The sequence below is a fragment of the Miscanthus floridulus genome, chromosome 3 (assembly GCF_019320115.1).
Source record: "Miscanthus floridulus cultivar M001 chromosome 3, ASM1932011v1, whole genome shotgun sequence".
NCBI classification, from domain to species: Eukaryota; Viridiplantae; Streptophyta; class Magnoliopsida; order Poales; family Poaceae; genus Miscanthus; species Miscanthus floridulus.
In genome coordinates, this window is record NC_089582.1 from 24,989,350 (window position 1) to 25,017,297 (window position 27,948).

General features: G+C 48.0%; 1 protein-coding gene across 1 annotated transcript; it reads right to left on the reverse strand.

Moving 5' to 3' along the window:
- LOC136545258 (probable disease resistance protein At1g59620) lies at positions 1-27,904 on the reverse strand. The gene is made up of 6 exons (XM_066537302.1): positions 27,437-27,904; positions 15,550-15,557; positions 8,236-9,409; positions 7,301-8,178; positions 2,763-2,773; positions 1-403 (listed from the first exon to the last, which is right to left on the reverse strand). The coding sequence occupies exons 1-6, from the start codon at positions 27,884-27,886 to the stop codon at positions 282-284; spliced, it is 2,643 nt and encodes an 880-aa protein (XP_066393399.1). The 5' UTR covers positions 27,887-27,904; the 3' UTR covers positions 1-281.
- Positions 27,905-27,948: the final 44 nt, after the last annotated feature.

The following is a 27,948-nucleotide window of genomic DNA, read 5'->3' on the forward strand; positions in this document are numbered from 1 at the left end:
GTCTGGCACGAGCAACAGTGCCAAGGGGTACAACAATGGCGCATGCAGGCACCAGACGGAACACACACAAGGAGGGTGAGAGGCTGCAGGCGCAGGCAGCATGACCCAAACATGGAGACTGCAAATCTTTCACTCGATCACACAGTATATTAAGGCACAAGTCTGCACACACTGAAATAAATAAATAAGTGATACCACGCCATGGGCTTGAAAGAAGATTTCATGAAAGATATCCGAGTTCTTCTGAATACTGGGCAAGATTGCAAGCAACATAGGTCATATCAGGTTGGACTTGCCCATGCAGCAGATCTCGCATGCTTGATCTTTTTATAGAGTTTGTTGTCCTCAGCTTTGATTTGTGCAACAATGTCTGGCATGTCAAACAATACCGCGATTTTGAGTTCTTGTGAGTGTTAGGTTTAGTTTTAGGTATATTCATCGGATCGGGATACTTAGCATAGTAGTAATAGATGTTCGGGTTTCACAGAGAGAGAGAGGGGTGATAGGTCGCAAACCATCGAATGCCGTAGTTGTTGAAGCTCCGGCCGGGGTTTCGTTGACGGACGCCATCTGCGCGCCGGCAGCGACGGTCGGTGGAGAGGGAGTGGCGCTGTGGCGTCCTCGGTGGCAGGCGTGAGCGTCAGGGTGGCGTTGCCGGCGTCGGTGGTACTTCCCGTCGCTGGCAGCGCCCCTTCTTTCGATCGGGTCTAGGGTTAGGATGTCGGTGGGGTGACTGGCGGCGCGGTGAACCTCGTACTGCGAGCCCCGGCCCCCACCTTTCCTTTATAGCGCTGTGCGACGGGGGCCCACCAACCATGTAGGGTTGGGCGCCCCCGATCAGGGCGCGAGGACAAGGCCCAGTTAGGCCGTTGGGCCTAACTGGTGGGAGATCAATCCTAACATTCTCCCCCTTGATCTCTCATCTATTCTTCGTTCTTTAATTTCATACTCAAAACTTTCAATTCATATTTTTCTTGCTTCCATCCTATTTCATCACAGATTAGTGCATAGAACTGTCCCATCGTCACAGCAATTAGTGCCGTTAGACTAACAGCCACAATACACTTCTCCGTTTTGAAATGTAAACTTTCTTTGGGCCCTTCGTATGTTCGGGTAATCATAGGCTTTCCCTTAAACCCATGCCGGCTACGTGTTCTCTGAACACGTTGGGTGGTAAGCCCTTTGTGAGCGGATCCGCGAGCATTTTCTCTGTACTTATATGCTCAAGATTTATTATATGATCCCGAACTTTATCTTTCACAACATAGTACTTTATGTCAATGTGTTTGGCAGCACCACTTGACCTATTGTTGTGAGCGTACTGTACCGCTGGATTGTTATCACAATACAATCTCAGTGGTTCATTTATATCATCAATCACTTTCAATCCGGGTATGAATTTCTTCAGCCAATTCACCTGCCCCGTTGCCTCATAGCATGCTACAAACTCGGCATACATTGTCGAGGATGTAGTTACGGTTTGTTTGGAGCTTTTCCACGATATAGCCCCTCCTGCGAGAGTAAATACATATCCTGACGTGGATTTTCTTTCAGTCTCCCGCATAATCAGAATCTGAATACCCCTCTATCTGCAGGGAATCAGATCTTCTATACGTAAGCATGAGGCCTTTCGTACCCTGCAAATAACGTAGGACTTTCTTCACTAATTTCCAATGTTCAATTCCTGGATTCTTTTGATATCTGCCAAGTAACCCGGTAACAAAAGCTAAGTCAGGGCGTGTACACACTTGAGCATATTGTAAACTTCCAACAGCTGAAGCATACGGTACCGCTTTCATTCGGTCAATTTCATATTGGTTCTTGGGACACTGATGTTCCCCAAATCTATCGCCCTTGACTATAGGAGCAGGTGAAGGACTGCACGCATGCATACTAAATTTCTTCAGGACCTTTTCTATGTATGCCTTTCGCGATAATCCTAGAACCCCCTTTTCTTCTGTCTCGGTGAATCTCTATTCCCAAAACGAACGAGGCCTCATCCGAGATCTTTCATATCAAAGTTTGAGGACAAGAATTTCTTCGTTTCCATTAGTAGATTGATATCACTGCTAGCAAGCAAGATATCATCCACATACAAAATTAGGAATATGTACTTTCCATTCCTGAACTTTGCATAAACGTAATTGTCCTCAACATTTTCTTCAAACCCAAAACCTTTTATCGTTCTATCAAACTTCAAATACCACTGTCTTGAAGCTTGTTTCAATCCGTAGATTGATTTCTTCAGGCGGCATCCCATATTTTCCTTTCCTTTTACGATAAAACCTTTCGGTTGTGCCATATAAACATTTTCTTCCAAATCCCCGTTTAGGAAAGCCGTCTTTACATCCATTTGATGTAACTCCAAATCATAGTGGGCTACAAGTGCCATTATAATTCTGAAGGAATCTTTACATGAGACTGGAGAAAACGTCTCATTGTAATCAATCCCTTCTCTTTGCGTGAAGCCTTTCGCCACAAGTCGCGCTTTAAATCTTTCTATATTCCCTTGGGAGTCATATTTCGTTTTGTAGACCCATTTACAGCCTACTGTTTTGGCTCCTTTAGGAATATTTTCTAAGTCCCAAACTTTATTGGTACTCATTGATTTCAATTCATCTTCCATGGCCTTAAGCCACTTTGATGAGTGGTCGCTTCTCATGGCTTCCTCAAATGAGGTGGGATCATCCCCCATCTGACATTCTTCTGTTTCATAAACTTCATAGTCATCAGTAATAGCTGATCTTCTTATTCTTTGAGACCTTCTAGGTGCCTCCGGCACTTGTTTCACATTGGGCTGTTGTTGTTCTTCCTCATGTGCAACATTTGGTTCTATAGGTTCCTCAAGGATAGGCTCCTCAAGGATAGGTTCCTCATGTTCATTCATTGTCACCACGGGAGAACTTGCAACAGGTGTTGGCACTACAGTGTCCTGCACTGTCGGTGCAACAGCAGCAGGTAGCGTGAAGAATGGTTCTTCAACCATCGGAGTGGGTACATGTACCTCGCTTCTCCTGTAGGCTGATTTCTCGTGCTACCATGCTCCCCCTGATCATGTTATCCTCCAAGAACACAGCGTGTCTTGTTTCTACAATCTTCGTATGTCTGTCAGGACAATAGAAGCAATATCCCTTCGATCTTTCTGGATAGCCAATAAAATGGCAGCTGACTGTCTTGGAGTCTAACTTTCCTATGTTTGGGTTAAACACTTTTGCCTCAGCTGGACAGCCCCACACACGCAAATGGTTAAGTGAGGGTTCCCTTCCTGTCCATAATTCATACGGTGTTTTAGGCACCGATTTACTTGGTACTCGATTAAGTATGTGAATGGCGGTTTTTAGTGCCTCCATCCATAAACTAATCGGTAATGTGGAGTAACTCATCATGCTTCTTACCATATCCATTAAGGTACGGTTAAGTCTTTCAGCCACTCCATTCTGCTGAGGCTCCCCCGGTGTGGAGTACTGAGCAACTATGCCATTTTTCTGTAGGAACCTTGCAAATGGTCTAGGAATTTGGCCATATGGGGTATGTCGCCCATAGTACTCTCCACCTCGGTCTGATCGTACTATCTTGATTTTCTTATTGTGCTGATTTTCAACTTCAGCTTTAAATATTTTGAATTTATCCAATGCTTTCGATCTTTCTTTAATTGGATAAATATTGCCATAACGAGAGTAGCCGTCTGTGAATGTTATAAACGAGTCATAACCATCCACACTTTTCATAGGAAAAGGACCACATATGTCTGTGTGGATTATTTCTAAAATTCCTGTGCTTCGTTTGACATCTTTCTTAATTTTTTGACATACTTTCCTTTGATGCAATCAATACATTGCTCTAAATCTGAAAATTCTAAGTGCGGGAGAATTGATTCCTTAACCAATTGTTCCATTCTCTCCCTCGAAATATGGCCCAAGCGACAATGCCATAATTTCGAAGAGACAGTATCAATTCTCTTTCGCTTCTTAGTTACATCCGTAGATGGGGAATCATTCATATTCTCATCACATACATTGTTCGCATTCTCAGCAAGAGATAATAAATAAAGCTTGTCTTGTCGGAAGGCAAGACCAACACATTTATTATTAACCAGTATCTTACACTTGCCATCACCAAAATGGCAATCAATTCCATCATTATCAAGTTTCGAAACACTTATCAAATTTCTACGCAAAGAGGGAACATAAAGTACTTCTTTAAGTCTAAGTACAAAACCATTATTCAATTCTAAAGAAAAATCTCCAATGGCTTGCAGTCCATTTGCAACTTTAATCGTTCTTTCTCCTCTTTGCAAGGTTCTCGTCCCACTTAACCCCTGTAAAGAATTTGCAACATGAGTAGTTGCTCCTGAATCAACCCACCAAGTGGATTTATCATAACATAAATACAGAGATTCATCTACAAATGTAATAAATTCATCACCTTTCTTTAGCAGAGATTTCAGGAAGTCTGGACAATCCCTCTTGTAGTGTCCCTTCTTGAAGCAGTGCTTGCACTGATCTTTTTCTGCTCCACCATACTGCTGATTCTCAGAATCCTGGGGTTTCTTTCCCTGTGAACTGGAGGAAGAGGTCTTATCCCACTTAGGTTTCCCTTGTGGTTTAGAATTCTTGCCATTAAAGTTCTTTCTTTTGTTGTCCTTCATAAAATGAGCAGATTCACCTTGTGAGGACTTTATCCTCTCCTCTTCTTGAGCACACATTGAGATGAGTCTTTCTATGACCCATCTTTCAGGCTGCATATTGTAGTTCACAATGAAGGTGTCATATTCTTTCGGCAAAGAAGCAAAAATCAAATGAATCAGGAAATCCCCCTCCTTCAAATTCATTTCTTTTAGCTTGGATGCCGTAGTGTTCATCTTTAAAATGTGCTCTCTTATGCTACCACCAGTGAATTTCTCATTCACAAGCTTCTTAATCAGTGAACTTGCTGTGGCCTTGGTAGACCTAGTAAACTGACTCTTGATTTTCTCAAGATATTCTTTGGCAGTAGCACATTCAGGGATTGAGCCCCTTATCTGTTCTTCTATGGTGGCTTTGGCTACCAACAGGCACTTGCGGTTGGAGAGAGTCCATTGCCTATGTTCAAGGTCATATTTCATTCTTATTTCAGCATGATCACGCTTTCGAGAAGTGAAATCAGCGTCAGATTCATTGTCACCTCTCACCGGGTCCTCAGGCTCAGTAGGACACGGTGAGGTGATGGCAAAATCGACCTCTCCCAACGCAAGTTCCAATTCATATTTCTCCCGCCACACACGGTGATTGGTTCCGTTGAGTGTCGGGATGTTGGCAATGTTCACAATGCATTTGCCTCCTGAAATCACACCAAAGTAAGTAAGAAACATTTATACGTAAAATTCCATGCTTTAACTCAACGTTGGTCAAATTAAAACTTATAATTCATCCATGCAAACATTTTACATCACCGTTGGGCAGAAGTAAAATTAATGCACAATTCCTCATGGATCAAAAATTATAATATTGTTATTAACAACGTTGGTCAGAAAATAACAGTATCATAATCGCATCAAAATTATCAGAAATTCATTTCTCTTAAAATTAAATTATCCCGTTGGTTCAAATTTAATCAAAGAGAACAATAATTATCATGCACAGCGGAAACTTTAATAATCTTTTCATATTATTATTTTCCAGAAGCACTAAAAAATTCATTGTTTTCTGAGCAAAATATCGTTGGATAAAATTTGCACAGAAAATTGTATCAAAATCATTCAAATTCATCAAAATATACATTTAAAATTGCTTCTGAAAAATAATAAGAAAAATTTCATATTTCTTCTTCTTCTTCTTTTCAGCCCAGCGCAGCCCAAGACGCGCTGAAACCGGCTCGGCCCGGCTTGCCTCGCGCGCATAGGCCACACCCAGGCCGCAACCTGGGCCTGGGCCGGCAAAGCGCCGCGCGCGCTCGCTCCCGCCTAGGCCAGCGAGTTGGCCCGCGCATCTGGCACCGTTCCTCCCCATCGGACGGTCGTCCAATTCCGTCGTTCGGATAAAAAACCCAACGCCGCGCGGGGCCTGAAAACCCTAGCTCATTCGGCTCCTCCCTTTCTCTCTCTTCGCTCCTTCTCTCTTCTCAGCCGCAGCGGAGACAGTCACCACCGAGCAGCCGCGAGCGAGGAAAGTAGAGCGGGCGATCCTTTGCGCCGTCGCCGGCCCCCTCGCAGGCGCGCGTGCTCCCCAACGGGTGAGCACGCCGCCGTCGAGCGGCCTGGCCGCGGCGCTCCCTTGGCCGAGCCCGGCGAGCCCGCGCCCCGGCTCGGCTTCTTCTCCGGCGCCGGCGAAAAAAAAAACCGGTTCGGCTTTTCTTCTTCCGCGCCGGTGAGACTTCATCCGACGCACCCTAACCCTACCCCTTCTTTCCCCTTTCTTTCTTTGAGTTGTTCTTTTCGGGTTTATCCGAATGGGGAAAAAACTAGGGTTAGGTTTAGGGTTTGTTCTTGCCGATTCGGGTTAGGGTTTGTTCTTGCCGATTCGTTTTCTTTGCCTTTTATTTCTTTCTTTTCGTTCATCCGAATGGAAAAAAATGGGATTAGGGTTAGGGTTCGACCCTTCTTCTTTCTTCTTCCCCTTTTCTCTCTTTCGGATTTGCGTCTAGAGTTCTTGGAATCCGACCCTCCCTTTTTCCCTTCTTGAATCCCTTGTTCAGTTTTGATTTTGGGAATTAGGGTTAGGTCTTAGGGTTCGGTTTTCTACTTTCTTTCCCGATCCGCATCAGATCGGTCAGTTTCACTTCCCCGATCTGATTTCTTGTTGAACCGTGGCTCTGATACCATTGTTAGGTTTAGTTTTAGGTATATTCATCGGATCGGGATACTTAGTATAGTAGTAATAGATGTTCGGGTTTCACAGAGAGAGAGAGAGGGGGGTGATAGGTCGCAAACCATTGAATGCCATAGTTGTTGAAGCTCCGGCCGGGGTTTCATTGACGGACGCCATCTGCGCGCCGGCAGCGACGGTCGGTGGAGAGGGAGTGGCGCTGTGGCGTCCTCGGTGGCAGCGTGAGCGTCAGGTGGCGTTGCCGGCGTCGGTGGTACTTCCCGTCGCTGGCAGCGCCCCTTCTTTCGATCGGGTCTAGGGTTAGGATGTCGGTGGGGTGACTGACGGCGCGGTGAACCTCGTATTACGAGCCCCGGCCTCCACCTTTCCTTTATAGCGCTGTGCGACGGGGGTCCACCAACCATGTAGGGTTGGGCGCCCCCGATCAGGACGCAAGGACAAGGCCCAGTTAGGCCGTTGGGCCTAACTGGTGGGAGATCAATCCTAACAGTGAGTACTTGAGGCCTTGGATTGTTTTCATGTTGGGGCATCCAAAAATCTCCAAGGTCACAAGTTTAGGCAGTGCAGACTCCTCCATAACTAATTCCTCCAACACTTCGAGGTTACGAAGCTTGAGCTTTGTAAGACTCGCAAATCCTTGTCCCCCGAGCAACAGCTTGGGCTCAGAAAACGACCTGTCCAGTAATTCCAGCTCATTTAGGTACTGATATTTTGACAAAAAAGTGTCGAGCAGCTTCTGTGACATGCAAGATGACTTGAGGACAATCCTTGAAGCCGTTATGGGATGACGGGAATCAGAAGAAGATTGTGACAGAATCTTTCCATCTAACTCCAGGTACTGCAGTGGCCGATATCTGGACGAAGATAACAGTGGAATGCAGTCACCTTGTATCTTCAACTGATGAAGTTCTCTTTTTTCCTCGAGTGCCTTAGCCAGCGGCCCCACATTGGAAGCTGTTGCACCCACCACCGTTAAAGAGAAAAGTTTCGACATTTTATTTAGTGGGCAGTTCTGCTGCGTCCACTCTGAAGACAGTATCACTCCCTGCAGAGTTTGAAGCTCGGTGGAGGCTGCTGACACTGGCAGTGAGATCTTTTGGGCGAGCACGTGCTTTAGCTTATCGATCTTCCAAAATTCAGTCGCAATCTTGTTAACTTCATTATCTGTTACATCCAGTGTCTCCAAATTCAGCAACTTGGCCACTGATTGTGGGAGATCCTTTAAGCAGCAGCTGCGGAGGCCAAGGTACCTCAGGTGAACCATATCGCCTATACTGTCCGGTAACTTGACAAGTTGAACTCCCTGTAGGTCGACAACTCGAAGGAACTTGGACTGACATAGGAATCGCAGCCTGCTCTGCTGAAGGCCTTGCTTCTTCAAGAGAAAACTCTGCTTCACACCTTTGGTAGTCTTGGCCTGGCTACGTGATGCATTATGAGCGACGTCGTCAACGGAGTCCTCCGCAAAATCACCCACCAAAGTTCGTAGCTTCGGAAAAGCGGTGCCCATACGCACAAGTCTGTCATCATAGTTGCGGACAGAAAGGCGACGAACGGTTGAGGCGTCATATATGTCAAACCTCCTGTGAGATTCCATGAAGCCGGTCTCATGTGCTATGTGATTTGCAAAGCTGTGTACACTTTGATGGATGCACACTTTGGTGTCAGCATCCACTCTTTGCACAAGGCCCAGTGAGACCAAAACACGGACACACCTGTCCAGTACCAGCTTCTCCGTTAGGTCACCTCTGATTTCCGAGTCAGGAATCCCCTCGGCACACCACAGCCTGTGCAGTTTCTTCAAGTCAAGATGTACATTCGGAGGCATGGAAGCAAAGTATAAGAAACATAGCTTGAGGATTGTAGGCATGGTCACATAGCTCAGTGTCAGAATCCGCTTGATTAGCCTCATACCCTCATAGGATTTCAGCTGCTCAAACACATCGTTCCACTGCTTTTCATGGTCCTTGAAGTATAGGAGTCCTCCAAGCAACACAATACCGAGAGGAAGGCCTCTTGAGATGCTGTAAATTTTATCATCAAAATCTTTCTTATTTCTCTTATAAACGTCACTGCAACGGCCAGAAAACATCCTGTCAACAAATTCTTCGCAGTGAGTTGGTTTAAGGCACTTGATTTCCACCAGTAAATAGTCAGGAATGAGCTGCTCGATTTCCTCTCTTAGAAGCTGTGTGGTTACCACTACCCTGCTACCATTGGCGCCATCCGGTAGCTCCCTTAATACCTCCATCAGCTCGTCCTTATCGTCCATTCCATCCAACACCACTAGCAGTTTCATTTTATCCAGCACCTGCTTCACGTCTTCTCTTCTCGGAAAGTCACACTCACAGTGTGTTTGCTCCTGTGCCTGTTCCCAAATTCGATCCAAATACCTATCCACCCTTGATTTTGGTGGCAAGCAAGCCCAAGCGCAAACATCAAAATGTCTCTGTACATCCCAGTCCCGGAGGACTGCTCTTGCTGCAGCTGTCTTACCGATGCCACTTTCCCCCAAAACTATAGTTGCCCGCTTGCCCTCGTTGTTGAGAAGCTCACTGGTTATGTCCTTGATGTAGTCATCGAAGCCGATAACATCCTCAATGCGTCTGGATCATATAATAGCAACAATATGTGAGAAAACCTAATGTGTTCGTGTTAGGTTTGCATTCCTAGTTTCCTACTGAAGCGACCTGATTTCCACGATGGAAAATCCACAGAGTCAAAATGTAATAAGACCGTTGTAGATCATATTACCCAAATTCCAGTCGAATATCACATCCATACAACAATAAAATCAGAGTACAAATAGTGCGGAATTACATAAATTATTACATCGCCGCATTGGCGGAATCAAAAGTAGCATTCATTCAGAACACCTTGAAGATAAGATCGCCAAACTCGAGCGTAGGCACGAACCCCTCACTCGTCAAACTCCTCGGAGCTAAACTCCTCAGCAGAACCTGTGTGCCAAAATTTATCAGTACGATTTGTACTGGCCACTCCCACCCTATGAGCATTGCTTTGTGGAAATTGGATGCAAGTTGGATATAATCAAAAGGAACCTACAAGACGGGTTTTCCTATGCAATAGCATAACAAGTATATAACAATAGTTGGTCAAGTTTTAACACCATTCCCACACCCATTCCACCCCATTTCCGTCTAGAGCCAGGTTTCGATCCTAGGATCGATTTACCACCATCTCCACACCATCACCACATCACAACCATACCATCGCTCAGTCGACAGGCCAACTCCCTCTCGGCACTGTCTCAAGGCCTGTAGCTCCTGACTACGTCCGAACACTCACTTCCAGGGGGAGAAGAGAAGGACTCATCTCGCTATCTAGTTTAAGCGAAACCCAGGAAAGGTCCATAGCCGACTAGTCGGCACATGTATCGATCGATCAACCATACACTCTGCAGAGGTTTTACATAACCACAAGATCTGCCTTATTCGCTGACCGTCGTCAACTGGGCTGTTTCCGGCCGCTTGCTAGCCTAGGATAATGTCACTATACCATTCAGCCCTGGTTCCCCCCAAGTCTAGTCTGGGGTGGCTGAAATTGTGAGTCATGAGCCGGGTCCACAAGGTCTCCATGAAGTCTCGGGAGGGTGTGGGGGATTCCTCCGCACCCCGTACCTCCTTACACTGTCCGCTATCAACCTAGCAGTAGTGGCAATATCCTATCAAGTAGTCCGACCGTCTCGCACCATAAAGTGCGAGTGGTACATAAGGCTTCTCGGTGAATCTGAGTACTAGTAAGTCCTTAGGGATGACCAAGCCAGAATGTCTTTATCAGGGTTTCCATTTACCGTGCCACCACAGCACCTCCATCTCGGGCTCCTCCCATCACAGGTTCACACCCAGGACCACCTCGTATACCATTTACCCACCACAGGTATCCATTCCAGGGGTGCCCAGGTAGCACCCCATGGCAAGACTTGCCCCAGGCTCGTCATTTACTCCAACTTGGTCGACACAACCCTCATCCTCCACGCACCCAAATCACACACGCAGCACTCTCCCCATAGTCCAGATAACACCAGTTTCCACCACGCATCAATGTAGTACAAGCATAGTAGAAGTAATAAGCAATGAAATATAGCAGTAAGCGTGTGTCTAGCCTAATAGCAGGGTGAGCAGGGGTAAGGTTGTGTCAAGGTAAAGGCCATCAAGAAAGCATACTACCATGCAAGTCCTATCATAGTGTGATTACAACAATAAAGTAAAGTAATAGCAGCTCTATATTAGCCATGCGTAATAGGTGCTACGAGGTTGGGTGGGATGTGGCACCTTCAGTGTAGTTGCCTCTGTTCTCCTCACGGTACTCACGATCTTCGTCCGTCTAGTTCTCCTCCGAGTCTGCGTACGATCGAATTATAGTCGCGTTAGCGACGTCTAGAGAATAGCACAAAGAAGCAATGAAAATTCAAAAGAGCCAAATGCACACAAACATGGGTTCATTGCGTAAAGCTCGATTTTAGATGAATTTTGGTCCTAGTTTCGTATTTTTCTGAGGTCGTATGAATTAGTTATGAATTTCTGAAGTTTTAATCATTTCTAAAAATAGGAAAAGGCTGAATTAATCCTGGGCTGACACGTGTCACGCTATGATTGGTCCACGTGGCATGCTGACATCAGCGTGACGTCAGCATGACATCACCGGCTTGGCTTTGAGCTGACAAGTGGGGTTCCTGCTGACGTCATCTTGACGTCATCAACATCATCGTTCGTGACAGGTGGGGCTAGAGGCTCTTGGGTCACTGACCTGTGGGTCTGGTCAAAGTCGACGCCAAGTCAACGGGGTGAGTCAACGGTCAACGGTTCGTAGTCACTGACGTGTGGGGCCAGGGTTGCCGACGTCAGCAGCTGACGTCATCGTGACGTCAGCATGACGTCACCCCGGCTGTGTTGTTACTGATAGGTGGGACCCACGTGACGTCGTCATGACGTCACTTACCGACATGTGGGTCCTGAGTCTCTGTGACACTGACATGTGGGGCCAGGTCAACCGTCAACGTTGACCGGTCAACGGTCAACACAGACCGGGTCCAAACTAGGCCGATTGGGCCTAGGTATGGGCTGGGCTCAGCCCGCCACGTGGCCTCATCACAGAGTGCCACGTCGCCTTCTGGGTTTTGGGTCAGGCTCGAGTCCACGGCTCGCGGTCCACGGTGGACGGCGTAGTCAAGGCCCATGGACCGTAGACATAGTCTGTGGTGGACCGTGTCCACGCTACTGTCTCCCTCGTCTGGTTCACGGTGGACCGAGCGCAGGGCTGCGCTGCCCATCACAACCCTTTCCTCTGTTCTCCCACGGTGACTTACACACCGGCGGCGAGCGCTCGGTGAGCCTCGCCAGCGGCACTGGTGCGCGATTAATGTGGGTGAAAGCTCCGCCGAGCCTCGGCATCCTCGTTGGTGGGGTTATCGTGGCGTGCGGGGTCCCATAGAGTGCCGGCCCTGGCGGCGGTCTTATGGGCACGACGGCGGCGGCGATGAGGTGGCTATGGCCTCGGAGAGGCTTCTCGGTGGTGCGTGTGAGCTTCACGAAGCCATTGCGGGCACATCGGTGCTCTTGTGCTGCCCCGGCAGCCTCCGGTGGTGGCTGGCCGAGTGCACAGAGGCAATGGCAGGGTCTCAACGGCGGCGAGCTCATGCCGGTTGGCTGGGGGGAAGTCTCAGCAAGGTGCTCACCGCGCTGTGCTCGGCGAGGCTAGGCGATGCAGCGTGTGGTTGATGCAGTGACGATCACGACGACGCCGGCTCGCGGTACGCTCCGACTTGATCCGCGGCGGCGCTCCGAGCTCCGACGTTCTCCCGGTCCTCCTCCCGGTAGTGGCTCTGCCCTCCTTGTTCCTCTCCTCCCCTCGGCCCTCGTGCTGAGTGGTCTTGCGGATACCGCACGGTGGCGGCGTGGTTGAGAGGGAGAGGCTAAGGCTCCAGGGTCTTTTTATAGCCGAGCTCCATGCCTCCAATGGCGATCGGCATCGTGCGGTGGGAAGGCGCGCGACGCATCCGACGGTGGCATGAGGTTGCGTGAGCACGGCGCAAGGGGGAACAAGGGCCATGCCCTGGGCGTGACCCCCTGGCCCGCTCCTACCAACGCTGTCGGCCTCCGGTCGCGCGGGCGGTTGATGCGTGGGCGCGAAGAAGATGAATAGGAAAGCCGATAGGTGGGGCCCGATGGGCAGTGAAAGCAGCAAGCGAAGTGGGGAGGCGTGTGGGCATGAGCAGCGCGCTGGGCTGGCCGCGAGAGTTGGGCCGGCCTGCTGCTGCGCGCGCAAGCTGGGCTGGCTGGCTGTTGCTGTGCGCTGGCGGGCCTTCTCCTTTTCTTTTCCCTTTTCTGTTTTATTTTTCTTCTCCTTTGTTTAAATTCAAATTGATTTGGAGTTTGAATTCAAAATTGGTGTACCTTATTCATTGGAGTTTTTAGATATGAGGCCCACAACATTCTCTTTTATATATATATTAGGAATTTTATTTAGCTATTTTGTATAACAAAAATAGGTGTAGTTTTGTTATACAAAAATAGAATTAGTTTTCTCTTTAAACATTTATTCTTTGGTTTGAATAATAATTACTTTATGGTTTATTTCTTTAAGGGAGTTGTTAGGCATTACATAAAACAAATAAAAATCCAAATCACCTTGTGAGTTAACAATGTATGCTATGTTTCATTTGTCAGTATTTAAATAAACATGATTAACAAATGGTATGCCATGCGCATGAAATTGTTTAGTTGGATTACAACTAATGCAACACCTAGGGTTGGCTCCTACAGATGTCACTCAACATTGCATGGGGTAACAACAACAAAAATTTTGTAGTTGTGATTTTTGGTGTGTGGATTTTTGGGTTGTTACAGTCCTACCCCCTTAACAGAATCTTGTCCCCGAGATTAAAGCGTAACGTACTCTTCGAAGAGGTAAGGATATCGTAGCCGGAGGTCAGACTCTTTCTCCCATGTTGCTTCTCTCTTCGTGTGGTTGCTCCATTGGATCTTGCACATAGGAATAGTTTTGCTTTAGGTCTCTTTGGTATCTCTGCCCAGAATTCAGATAGAATGTTCTTTATACTCGAGAGTGTCTTGAATGTCAAGTGTATCAGTTGGAACTACTTCATCGGGCACTCTCAAACACTTGCGTAGCTGTAAGACATGGAATACGGGATGTACACCCACTAATTCCTCAGGTAGCTCAAGTTTGTAAGCGAGTTTTCCAATTCTCTTGCATATCTTGTATGGCCCAACAAATCTAGGGGCAAGCTTGCCTTTCACATGGAATCTAATAGTTCCACGTAGCGGGGATACCTTGAGATAGACGAAGTCTCCCACATTGAACTCAAGTTCTCTTCTTCTTTTGTCAGCATAGCTCTTGTATCGACTTTGCGCAATCCTCAAATTCTCCTTCACTTGAGCAACTCCTTCTGCATCTTGGATCTTAGCGGAATCAAAGAACGATCTTTCGCCCGGTTGAGACCACATCAAAGGTGTCTACAAGATCTGCCATACAAAGCTTCAAACGGCGACATCTTGATGCTGGCTTGATAGCTGTTGTTGTAAGAGAACTCTGCATAGGGTAAGCATTTCTCCCAATTAGAGCCATAATTCAGTACACTAGCGCGAAGCATATCTTCTAAGATCTGATTTACTCGTTCTGTCTGTCTATCTGTCTGTGGGTGATAAGCGGTACTAAAATCAAGTTTGGTTCCAATGGACTTGTGTAGAGCTTTCTAGAATCAGGACACAAACTGAGGACCACGATCAGATACAATACTAGAGGGAGCTCCATGCAGTCTGAGAATATGCTCAACATATAGATCTGCTAATTTTTCGGCATTGGTCTTGGTCTTAACTGGTACAAAGTGAGCAATCTTGGTCAAACGATCAACAATCACCCAGATGGAATCATTGCCTTTCTATGAACGGGGCAATCCAACTATGAAATCCATGGATATGCTCTCCCACTTCCACTCAGGAACGTCAAGAGGCTTTAGCAATCCCGTAGGCCTTTGATGTTCAGCCTTAACTCTATTACAGGTGTCACATCAGGCCACATGTCATGCAATGTCTGTCTTCATGCCTTTCCACCAAAAGTGTTTCTTCAAGTCCTGATACATCTTTACATTTCTAGGGTGGATACAGTACTTAGAATCATGGGCTTCAAACAAAATTTCCTCTCGTAATGCTAGATCGAAAGGGACACTGATTTTGTCCTTGAACCAGATGGTTCCTTGTTCATCTTCTTGGTGGTTGGTCTTGTAGCCTAGTTTCATCAGACCACGGAGATATTCGATCTCTTCGCAACGTTTCTGAGCTTGACGGATGAGATCTGTGAGATCATACTGTATACGGAGCTCATTCAACAAGTCATGTGGTAGTATCTCCAGTTGGAAATCATCAATCTCTTCCTTGAGCTCAGGTGGTACGGATTCAGTGATCAAAGTGTGACAGTAACTCTTACGGTTGAGGGCATCTGCGACTACATTAGCTTTTCCTGGATGATAGTGAATTTCTAGGTCATAGTCCTTGATCAACTCTAGCCATCGGCATTGCCTCATATTTAGATCTTCCTGAGTGAAAAAGTACTTCAAGCTCTTGTGATCTATATAGATATCACACTTGTTGCCTATCAAGTAGTGCCTCTAGATCTTCAAAGCATGCACAACTGCTGCTAACTCAAGATCATGGGTTGGGTAACGGTTCTCGTGTTCTTTCAACTGTCGAGATGCATAAGCTATCACCCTTCCACCTTGCATCAATACACAACCAAGTCCTTGGCGGGATGCATCACAATAGACTATGAAATCTTTGCTGATATCAGGCAATGCTAGCACAGGAGTTGTGGTAAGCTTCTGTTTCAATCCTTGGAAGCTTCACTCACACTCAGGCGTCCATTCAAACTCCTTAGTCTTCTTCAGAAGGTTGGTCATCGGACGGGCTATCTTGGAAAAGTTCTCGATGAATCGGTGATAATATCCAGCCAATCCCAAGAAACTTCTGACTTCTATCACATTACAGGGTTGTTCCCATTCTTTCACAGCTTCAATCTTAGCTAGGTCAACTGCAACACCTTTAGCTGATAGTACATGGCCTAGGAAGGCAACTTCCTGTAGCCAAAACTCGCATTTGCTAAACTTTGCATAGAGCTGTTGTTGGGCTAGTTTCTCAAGCACAGTTCGTAGATGATGTTCATGTTCTTCGACGGTGGGTGAATAGACAAGGATGTCATCAATGAATACTACCACGAACTTATCCAGTTCATCCATGAAAACCTTATTCATCATGTTCATGAAGTATGCGGGAGCATTCGTGAGTCCAAAGGATACCACGGTGAACTCAAACTGCCCATACCTAGTCACGAAAGCTGTCTTCGGGATGTCACTCTCTCGAATCTTCATCTGATGATAGCCAAATCTGAGATCAATCTTGGAGAAATACTTGGCACCTCTGAGCTGGTCAAGCAAATCATCAATCCTTGGCAGGGGGTACTTGTTCTTGATGGTGACTGCGTTCAGGTTCTGGTAATCAATGCACATTCTCATCGAGCCATCCTTCTTCTTAACAAACAGAATGGGGGATCCCCAGGGTAAAGCACTAGGTCTGATATATCCCTTTGAGATGAGCTCATCAAGCTATTTCTTGAGCTCGGCTAGTTCATCAACTGACATGCGATAGGGTCTCTTGGCAATGGGTCCTATTCCCGGCAAAAGATCAATGATGAACTCTACATCACGGTCTAGTGGCATACCCGGTAATTCTTCAGGGAATACATCGGGATAGTCTCTGACCACATGCACATCATGAACTGTCTTTTCCTCTTTTTGTGATTCTGAACTTGCTTTAAGGGCACATAGGATAGAGGTGGACTTTTCGGACTGCGGTTCACATCTTATAACTTGGCCTGATGGGTGGGTCACTTGGACATATCTAGGTGAACATGATATGACACCTCGGTGAATGGTTAGCCAATCCATGCCTAAGATGACATCTAGGTTTGTGGAAGGTAACAAGGTTAGGTTAGCTTTAAAGGTAAGACCTTCAATGGTAAAACTCACTCCCTTACAGATGTGGGTGCACTTTAGGTCTCCTAAAGGTGAGCTGGTGATAATAGGCTTTCCACGTGGGGTTATAGGTAAGTCATGCTCTCGTGCAAATTTGGATGATATGTAAGAACAAGTTGCTCCAGAGTCAAATAGAACTGATGCAGTATTGCCATTAACTAAAAACATACCGTACACAACGTCAAGGGCAGCCTGTGCTTCCTCAGTGTCCAGATGGTTGAGACATCCACGGGTAGTAGATCCCTTGAACTGAGACTTTTGAGCGGCTAAGTTCTGAGGGCATTCAGCGGCTTTGTGACCCGATTGGCCACAAGCAAAGCAGGTGAAAGGCGTACCGCCAGTAGGGGTTGGCGCGGGTGCCTTCCAGTTTCCAGCGCTTGGTGCGGAGCGGTTCTATGCTGGGCGTTCATTCATAGAGCGAGAATGGTTAAAATGGTCCTGAGTGTTGCGGTCCTGAGCATATCGGTCCCGGGTGTAACGATCCTGAGCAGGGCGGGAGTATTTGGCGGCGTAGCCTCAACTACCCCTACTCGATCTAGGGTTGTCAACCCTATTGTGGCGAGAGCATTCCCTGGATGGTGCATCTCTGTGGAACCTCTTGCGATCACGGCCACAGAAGGACTCCTCAGGCTTACGCTTCCTCTCCCTGTACTCCTCTCTAGCTTCAGCATGGTCTTTCTCAATCTAGATGCAGCGATCCACCAGAGCACGCAGCATGCTACTCTCAATACCGCCAAACTTTAGCTTGATGTGCGGGTTAAGTCCCTTGTGGTAGTAGTACAACTTCTCTTTCTTAGAGTTCACAACATAGGAAGGTGCATAGCGCAGAAGGTTGGTGAAACGAGTAGTGTACTCAATCACCCTGTCCTTTCCCATCTTGATGTTGCTGAACTCCTCAGCTTTGGCCTCCATGATACCCTTAGGAATGTGATACTTAGTGAATGCTTTGGCGAACTCATCCCACGAGATGTTGGCAGGGTCCTCATGGGAATCACTGAAACTGTCCCACCAGGCGCATGCTGCACTTGTGAGCTGGTGTGTGGCAGCTCCGACACACTCATCGTCGGTGAAAGTAGTGAGGTCAAGCTTCTTCTCCATCTCCTTGAGCCAGTCATCGGCTACAAGTGGGTCAGGGTCGGTGCCATCATAGGTAGGTGGCCTTAGCTTCAGAAATCCTTCCAGCTACCTTTGGAAGTCATTCAGCTAACCTCCCTAGCGACAGTTTGCTCCATTAACAAGAGCTGCAAGAAGTTGGGTCTGTTGTGCCATCACTTCTGCTAGGTTCGGTGGTGGTGGTGGCGGAATGTTCTCCTCAAGCGGCGGGGTATTCTCCAGGTTGAAGGGTATCCCTCCACGTCCACGGCCATGGCCACGGCCACAGTTGTTGCCACCACGCCCCCCATTTGGTTCGACTGGTTCGGGGGTGGGTGCACATCCACGGTTCATTAGGCGATCAGATCGATGGTTTGGCATCTGCAACACAGATCATAGGAATTTTAGTGTTTGTGCCATAAGTGCTTATAATTTAGTATGATTACATGATTTTGACGATTTAAAGAAACACATTTATTCTATCCAACACTCAATGCAAAGAAGCAATAAGATCCATAAGATGCAATAATATCCAAAACATTCATTACATGGGTTTTATTACATAGCATCATCTCCAGTAGCTACACTTGAAGACTTGCGAGAATCGTACTATGCATTAGTGTCTCATATTACATCTCATAAGGGGTACATCATGGGGTACAACTTATGGAAGCCACTGACATGACTCATGACCACGCAGGGTCATCTACTCTAACTCGTACACCGCAACTGGGATACGACTGTTCTCGATCTCGATCTCCTTGTCAACTTGTGAAGTCAGGACACGTACTTCAAGGCCTCGGCAAGCTCCTCAGTAGGCTTGGCTCCAGATAGGGTAGGGTAGGCGTCTAGGTTAAGGCGAGTCGGGGCTAACTCAAACTCTTCTAGCCTAGGCTTCGTCTTGCTACGAACCTCCTTGGGTAGCTGATCCCACATACCCTTCATCTCCCTGAGGCGCTTCTTGTCAGACTTCTGCCAAGCCTGCCAAGTCCTCTCACACTTGTCCTTGTAGGTACTCGTTCTGCCTGAGTGCCTCGATCAGGTGACCCTGGTTGTGAATGGCCTTCTTCCTGAACTCCTCTAGCTCCTGGGTCATGGTCTTGTTCTGAGATTGGATTTTTAGCATATCAATCCCCTTGGACCTCTCTGTGTCTCCTCTACGGTTGAACTCGGCCTTCTTGTCGTCCAACTCTCTTTGCAACTCCAAGACCTTGCTGTCGAGGTAGCAGTTCCTGTTGCCTAGGTTGGCTATTTTGTCCTATAAGTCAGCGACCTCGGCTCTGTGGACTTCTTCACGATGGTTGAGCTCATCCTGTAGCTTGGCAACTGTCTCGAGTAGACTACCTCGCTCCTATGCTCCCTGCGAGTCTCGCTCCTGGTACTCCCACAGACGGGCCTGGTCCTGGCGTCTCCTCTACTCCAGCTGGGTCATGTACCTATCCTACTCCAGTAGGTGGATAGCCGAGACGCAAAGGCATCTGTCCTCCTCGGCAAAGATAACTCTGCCGGCTGTGAAACTCTACTCACTAGGGGTAAGGCTGAGGTCGAGGGCCTATGGAAGTAGACGGAACTCTATCGTTTTTAGGTGCTCGTAGTGGTCTCTCATCACTCTACGAAGTGCCTTGTGTGAGATAGCTTGCAGTCCCTCCTCGACTGTGTCCTCTATAGTCATCTCGGTGAAAGCTGGGACAGAAGGTAAGGTAGTGCTAGCTGGGAACTCGACTGAGGTGACGATCAGTCCTTCGATTCCTCCTTCCTGAGCTAGCTTCCTGGTGCAGGTGACCTTGACAAGCTCGTCGGGGACTCCTAACGTGACGAGAACTCGGCAGAGGGTTTGTGCAAAACCCCCGAGCTCATGTAGGTCGAAGGTAAGCTTGGCGTGGTCCAGAGGCAGCGGTCCTAGAGGCGGCCAGTCGACGTTCGTTGCCATCTGCATGTTTTATGGAAACAGGTGTTAGCAGGTCAATAATAGATAAGCCTTGCATAAAAGTAAATACAGGGTCGGTATATAACCGAAAGAAGGGCTATTCACGTCCTATTCTATCATCCATTTCTGAGGGTTTTGTCCTATGGTCAAGTATGGCTCTGATACCAACTGAAGCGACCTGATTTCCACGATGGAAAATCCACAGAGTCGAAGTGTAATAAGACCATTGTAGATCATATTACCCAAATTCCAGTCGAATATCACATCCATACAATGATAAAATCAGAGTACAAATAGTGCGGAATTACATAAATTATTACATCGCCGTATTGGTGGAATCAAAAGTAACATTCATTCAGAACAGCATGAAAATAAGATCGCCAAACTCGAGCATAGGCACGAACCCCTCAATCATCAAACTCCTTGGAGTTAAACTCCTTAGTAGAACCTGTGTGCCAAAATTTATCAGTACGATTTGTACTGGCCACTCCCACCCTATGAGCATTGCTTTGTGGAAATTCGATGCAAGTTGGATATAATCAAAAGGAAACTATAAGCCTAGGGTTTTCCTATGCAATAGCATATCAAGTATATAACAATAGTTGGTCAAGTTTTAACACCATTCCCACACCCATTCCACCCCATTTCCGTCTAGAGCCAGGTTTCGATCCTGGGATCGATTTACCACCATCTCCACACCATCACCACATCACAACCATACCATCGCTCAGTCGATAGGCCAACTCTCTCTCAGCACTGTCTCAAGGCCCGTAGCCCCTGGCTATGTCCGAACACTCACTTCCAGGGGAAGAAGAGAAGGACTCATCTCGCTATCTAGTTTAAGCGAAACCCAGGAAAGGTCCATAGCCGACTAGTCAGCACATGTATCGATCGATCAACCATACACTCTGTAGAGGTTTCACATAACCACAAGATCTGCCTTCTTCGCTGACCGTCATCAACTGGGCTGATTCCGGCCGCTTGCTAGCCTAGGATAATGCCACTCTACCATTCAGCCCTAGTTCGCCCCAAGTCTAGTCTGGGGTAGCTGAAACTGTGAGTCATGAGCCGGGTCCACAAGGTCTCCATGAAGTCTCGGAAGGGTGTGGGGGATTCCTCCGCACCCCGTACCTCCTTACACTGTCCGCTATCAACCTAGTAGTAGTGGCAATATCCTATCAAGTAGTTCGGTCGTCCCGCACCATATAGGGCGAGTGGTACGTAAGGCTTCCTGGTGAATCTGAGTACTAGTAAGTCCTTAGGGATGACCAAGCCAGAATGTCTTCATCAGGGTTTCCATTTATCGTGCCACCACAGCACCTCCATCCTGGGCTCCTCCCATCACAGGTTCACACCCAGGACCACCACGTATACCATTTACCCACCATAGGTATCCCTTCTAGGGGTGCCCAGGTAGCACCCCATGGCAAGACTTGCCCCAGGCTCGTCATTTACTCCAACTTGGTCGACACAACCCTCACCCTCCACGCACCCAAATCACACACGCAGCACTCTCCCCATAGTCCAGATAACACCAGTTTCCACCATGCATCAATGTAGTACAAGCGTAGTAGAAGTAATAAGCAATGAAATATAGCAGCAAGCGTGTGTCTAGCCTAATAGCAGGGTGAGTAGGGGTAAGGTTGCGTAAAGGTAAAGGCCATCAAGAAAGCATACTACCATGCAAGTCCTATCATAGTGTGATTACAACAATAAAGTAAAGCAATAGCAGCTCTATATTAGCCATGCGTAATAGGTGCTACGAGGTTGGGTGGGATGTGGCACCTTCAGTGTAGTTGTCTCTGTTTTCCTCACGGTACTCACGATCCTCGTCCGTCTGGTTCTCCTTCGAGTCTGCGTACAATCAAATTATAGTCGCGTTAGCGACGTCTAGAGAATAGCACAAAGAAGCAATGAAAATTCAAAAGAGCCAAATGCACTCAAACATGGGTTCATTGCGTAAAGCTCGATTTTAGATGAATTTTGGTCCTAGTTTCGTATTTTTCTGAGGTCGTATGAATTAGTTATGAATTTCTGAAGTTTTAATCATTTCTGAAAATGGGAAAAGGCTGAATTAATCCTGAGCTAACACGTGTCACGCTATGATTGGTCCACGTGGCATGCTGACGTCAGCAGCTCGGCTCTGAGCTGACAAGTGGGGTTCCTGCTGACGTCATCTTGACGTCAGCATGACGTCATCAACGTCATCGTTCCTGACAGGTGGGGCCAGAGGCTCTTGGGTCACTGACCTATGGGTCTGGTCAAAGTCAACGCCAAGTCAATAGGCGAGTCAACGGTCAACGGTTCATAGTCACTGACGTGTGGGGCTAGGGTTGCTGACGTCAGCAGCTGATGTCATCATGACGTCAGCATGATGTCACCCCAGCTCTGTTGTTACTGATAGGTGGGACCCGCGTGACGTTGTCATGACGTAAGTATGACGTCACTTACCGACATGTGGGTCCCGAGTCTCTATGACACTAACATGTGGGGCCAGGTCAACCATCAACGTTGACCGGTCAATGGTCAACACGGACCGGGTCCGAACTGGGCCGATTGGGCCTGGGTATGGGCTAGGCTCAGCCCGCCACGTGGCCTCGTCATAGAGTGCCACGTCGCCTTCTGGGTTTCGGGTAGGGCTCGAGTCCACGGCTCGTGGTCCACGGTGGATGGTGTAGTCAAGGCCCATGGACCGCAGACACAGTCTGTGGTGGACCGTGTCCACACTACTGTCTCCCTCGTCTGGTTCACGGTGGACCGAGTGCAGGGCTGCGCTGCCCATCTCACCCCTTTCCTCTGTTCTCCCACGGCGGCTTACACGCCGGCGGCGAGCGCTCGGTGAGCCTCGCTAGCGGCGCTGGTGCGCGATTAATGTGGGTGAAAGCTCCGCCGAGCCTCGGCATCCTCGTTGGTGGGGTTATCGTGGCGTGCGGGGTCCCGTAGAGTGCCAGCCCCGGCGGCGGTCTTACGAGCATGACGGCGGTGGCGGTGAGGTGGCTATGGCCTCAGAGAGGCGTCTCGATGGTGCGTGTGAGCTTCACGAAGCCATTGCGGGCACATCAGTGCTCTTGTGCTGCCCCGGCGGCCTCCGGTGGTGGCTGGCCGAGTGCACAGAGGCAAGGCAGGGTCTCAACGGCGGCGAGCTCGTGCCGGTTGGCTGGGGGGAGGTCTCAGCAAGGTGCTCCATCGCTGTGCTCGGCGAGGCTAGGCGATGCAGCGTGTGGTTGACGCAGTGACGATCACGACGGCGCCGGCTCGCGGTACGCTCCGACTTGATCCGCGGCGGCGCTCCGAGCTCCGGTGTGCTCCTGGTCCTCCTCTCGGTAGCGGCTCCGCCCTCCTTGTTCCTCTCCTCCCCTCGGCCCTCGTGCTGAGTGGTCTGGCGGATACCGCACGGCGGCGGCGTGGTTGAGTGGGAGAGGCTAAGGCTCCGGGGTCTTTTTATAGCCGAGCTCCATGCCTCCAATGGCGATCGGCATCGTGCGGTGGGAAGGCGCGCGACGCATCCGACGGTGGCATGAGGTTGCGTGAGCGCGCCGCAAGGAGGAACAAGGGCCATGCCCTGGGCGTGACCCCCTGGCTCGCTCCTGCCAACGCTATCGGCCTCCGGTCGCGCGGGCGGTTGATGCGTGGGTGCGAAGAAGATGAATAGGAAAGCCGACAGGTGGGGCCCGGCAGGCAGTGAAAGCAGCAAGCGAAGCGGGGAGGCGTGCGGGCGTGAGCAGCGCGCTGGGCTGGCCGCGCGAGTTGGGCCGGCCTGCTGCTGCGCGCGCAAGCTGGGCTGGCTGGCTGCTGCTGCGCGCTGGCGGGCCGAGCTCCTTTTCTTTTCCCTTTTTTGTTTTATTTTTCTTCTCCTTTGTTTAAATTCAAATTGATTTGGAATTTGAATTCAAAATTGGTGTACCTTATTCATTGGAGTTTTTAGATATGAGGCCCACAACATTCTCTTTTATATATATATTAGGAATTTTATTTAGCTATTTTGTATAACAAAAATAGGTGTAGTTTTGTTATACAAAAATAGAATTAGTTTTCTCTTTAAACATTTATTCTTTGGTTTGAGTAATAATTACTTTATGGTTTATTTCTTTAAGGGAGTTGTTAGGCATTACATAAAACAAATGAAAATCCAAATCACCTTGTGAGTTAACAATGTATGCTATGTTTTATTTGTCAGTATTTAAATAAACATGATTAACAAATGGCATGCCATGCTCATGAAATTGTTTAGTTGGATTACAACTAATGCAACACCTAGGGTTGGCTCCTACAGATGTCACTCAACATTGCATGGGGTAACAACAACAAAAATTTTGTAGTTGTGATTTTTGGTATGTGGATTTTTGGATTGTTACACCTACTGTCAAGCATCGTAATAAAATTTTAAACTTTTCAGGATTCCAAAATAAGAAATTTTACAGCACTTGGAAAAAATGACAACCATTCATCTGGCAAGATCTAAAAAAGGGAGCTCCCGCGCGGGATCTGGAGAAGGATGTCAATGGCAAGCCTTACCCTTGCCTGTGTAATGCGAGGAGACCGCGACTCGAACCCGGGACCTTCCTATCACAGGCGGTAAGACTCTACCGCTTGCACCAGGCCGACAAGATCTAACAAAGGACGTACCCAGTGCAGAGAGCTCCCGCTCTGTGCGGAATCTGGGGAAGGATGTCAGTGGCCAGCCTTACCCTCGTATGTGCAATGCGAGGAGACCACGACTCGAAGCCAGGACCTTCCGGTCACAGAAAGACTCTACCGCTTGCACCAACTAAAAAGAACTTAAGTTGTGGATCGAAATCATAAATTAGTGGACCAGGAACTAGTTACAAATTTATTTTAAAGGACATAAATGTACCTGCACACATGGTTTATCTAAATCCACCGAACCGAAACAATGCAAGCTCGACCTACTGGATTCAGTGGCGATGGAATCGTTGTCCTCTCGGCTGCGGCGACGGCCGTCAACCCCCCTCCTTGCCGGCACACCTTCCACTCATTTCTCGGCTGGATGCACAGAGCTGAGTGAGCGGATTGTGCCATTGTGGGCGCTGGTTAGCCTGGTCCCTGGTCTGCCAGTCCCTTCTCTTCAGGGGTGGCGACCACGCGTCCAGCGGCGAGCTCCGAACAGAAGTGACAGCGACCTCGGTCAGGTGGGCGCGTCCAGCGGCGACCTTTATTACCAGATGTGTGAAGACGACTTTGAGTAGGAGGGGGCTGTGGCTGCGACCTGCGAGCAGGCAAGCGGCGGCGGCGGCGGGGCAAAAGCGCGAGGGGGCAGATGGCGTGTTTAGAAGAAAACGACTATGGCCCTGTTCACCACTACTTCAGGTGGACGAAAATGGCCAAATTGACTGAAATCGCAGGTGGAGGGCAATTTTCTGACAGGTGATTTTTCCCATCTTGCAATTTCGTATTTGAATGGAACATGTATTTTATAGCAAGGATGTTTTTTCTCTTTATTCTTCCCTCGACTTCTTAGTATGTGTGATCCTTTAATCTTGTTAGAAAAGTTTTATGATGCAGCCATGAATAGAAATATTGCTCACATGCCATAATTGATCATTATGGAAATTGATTTTGCACATCTGAGGATAAGCAACAGTGATATATTCTTCCTGGTTATTACTACATGGAAGACATCCTCATGTAGGAGTGAAGGATGTATCAATTATGTTTTGTATTTTTGGCTAGAGGTTTTCCCTATGTAGCTATTCAAAATTTAAATGCTGATAACCCATAGTTTTCCATTGTTGTACCACATTCATATAGCAATATAATCCAAATGCCACTGAAACTTTCGGCTTGCAGTGGCCTTGCTGATTTCTAATAACCATTTTATCCATGCTGAAGCTCATATGTGACTGATTTCTGATGTTCTCTTCCTAGCTATGGACTGGAGTATTTACGTTGATATGGATGTGAGAATGTGCTCAAATACTTTCAGTCTGTTTGGTGGTGCTTTGTCTCTGGTTCCACCAACAGATTCGGCACCGGAGACGTAGGACAAGCACTTCTGCGCGTTCGGAGGAGCTGGAACCCTTCTCACGTGCGGACGTGAAGCCACGATTTGCTGCTCCGGCGAAGAAGCGTGCGGACGTGAAGTCATGCCAAAAACACCCTTGTCTCACTAAGGGGCCCTTTGGCACGGCTCATCGAGCAGCTTCTAGAGCGGCTTTTGATGAAGCCGTGCCAAACGCTCGAGTCCGAAACGGCTTGCGACCGAGAGCCAGCAAAAGCCCCACAAAATGCGGTGAGACAGTTCCTCCGCCCGCCAGAAGCTAAAAAAGTGGCTTATTCCGGCTCCTCCTCCACACTTTCCATCCTTGTCCCCGGCTTGCTCTCCTCCTCGACGCCGCGCGCCGACGGCCGCCGCCGCGCCGGCCTCGACCTCCGCCCCGCGCGGCTTCGATCTCCCTGCACCGCTCTACCGGCCTCGAGCTCCGCCCCACCGCCGGCTCCCTGCTCCGCCACGCCGGCCTCGAGCTCCAGCTCCGCCCCACTGCCGGCCCCTCCCTGCTCCGCCCCACCGCCGGCCTCGAGCTCCCCCGCCAGCCTCCTGCTACGCCAGAGAGAGAGAGAGAGAGAGAGAGAGAGAGAGAGAGAGAGGAGGGAGGGAGTGGGTGACAGGATAAGGAGTGTGGCCGTTCGGATAAGGAGAAGAAAAGAAGGGGAGAAGGAAAGAAAAAGAAAAAAAAGAAAGAAAAAGAAAAGAAAAATGAAGAGAAAAAAGAAAAAAGAAAAAAGAGAAAAAATATAACAGTATTTTGGACATTTGACATCTTCTTTACAACTAGGAGAAGCCGTTTTGCCAAACGTTTTCGTACAAATAAGCCAGAGCCAGAAAAAACTGCTTTTCCATATGAGCCAGAGCCAGAGCTGTTTTTTCACGAGCCAAAGCCGTGCCAAACGGGCCCTAAGTCACTACTACGTTGCCGTGATAAATGTTTGAAGAGGAACATATAGGCGAAATAGAATTATAAACTGGACTCAACAATAGAATCACGATTTTGATAATTATGCTTATTTTTTATATGATATATGTTGACTTCTCCAAAGTTTCATTGTTATTATTATTGTTTGATTAGAAAGATTTTTTTGATAGGTCATACGTGCATGTCTACTAGTTTGTATAAAAAATTAGTTCATCTATTAGTCCCCTATTTGGATGCACTAGAGCTAATTTAGGCTAATTTTTAGCTAGTCAGTGATTAGCTCTTGAATCAAACAGGACCTCATTAATTGCATCATCAACAGCGGACAATAATTACCTAGCGAGAGCACAGTAACAAACCTCTTAAAAAATACATGAAGAATATAGTGACAAAATAACAGATTTTCAATATCAAGCTCGGGTGTTGACTTCTACAGTTCTACTAGTTAGTGTTGATAGCAAGAAAACGATCACAGGGAATTGCGGTTGAGTTTGTAAATTGAATACAAGAAAAAAATAATCAAATTTGGATCATTATGGCCGAAATTGAGCAAACCCTAGAAAAACCGGCTTGAGGGAAAAGCTAGATAAAATGTAATGTACCTTAGTTGTTGGACTGCAAGCGTTCCCATGGTTGGTTTGTCAAAGCCTTCGATATTGTTTGCCTGCGTAACCATTCTGGGTTGCATGTCGAACAAACTATCTCCCTTCTTGGGCTCCTCCAGGCGGACGAGAAGCTCTTGGATCTGTCCACGCAAGGCACGTCGAAGAGGTACCTCCGACAAGGGGAAGCAGGGAACGCATGAGCATCCTCCTTCCCGGGACTCCAACCCAGGTCTCGAGTAGTACACAGCGCCACGGATTGGTTTCATCTGCACACTCACCAGTTCGTCGTGCTTGGTGACGTTCCCCTCATCCATCTTTTGGATCCAAGCCATCCAAATCTCAAGCGCGGACCGGAGATCCTCCACTTGCCTGCCTACATCCTGCAGGCTCTGGTACTCCCCCACAGCAAACCGCCCGATCTCGCCGATCTTGTTCAGCACCGTCAGGATGGTGGTGTCCATCCTCCCTACCTCTCGGCCCTCCAAATTTCTTGGCCGTCGAAGCTGGCAACCCAGAGCGGATG

Coding starts and splice junctions, on each gene's coding strand:
- LOC136545258 (XM_066537302.1), bottom strand. CDS start 27,886: ATGGACACCACCATCCTGACGGTGCTGAACAAGATCGGCGAGATCGGG. Junction 8,179..8,235: donor TTGACGACGTCGCTCATAAT/GCATCACGTAGC, acceptor TTTCTCTTGAAG/AAGCAAGGCCTTCAGCAGAG.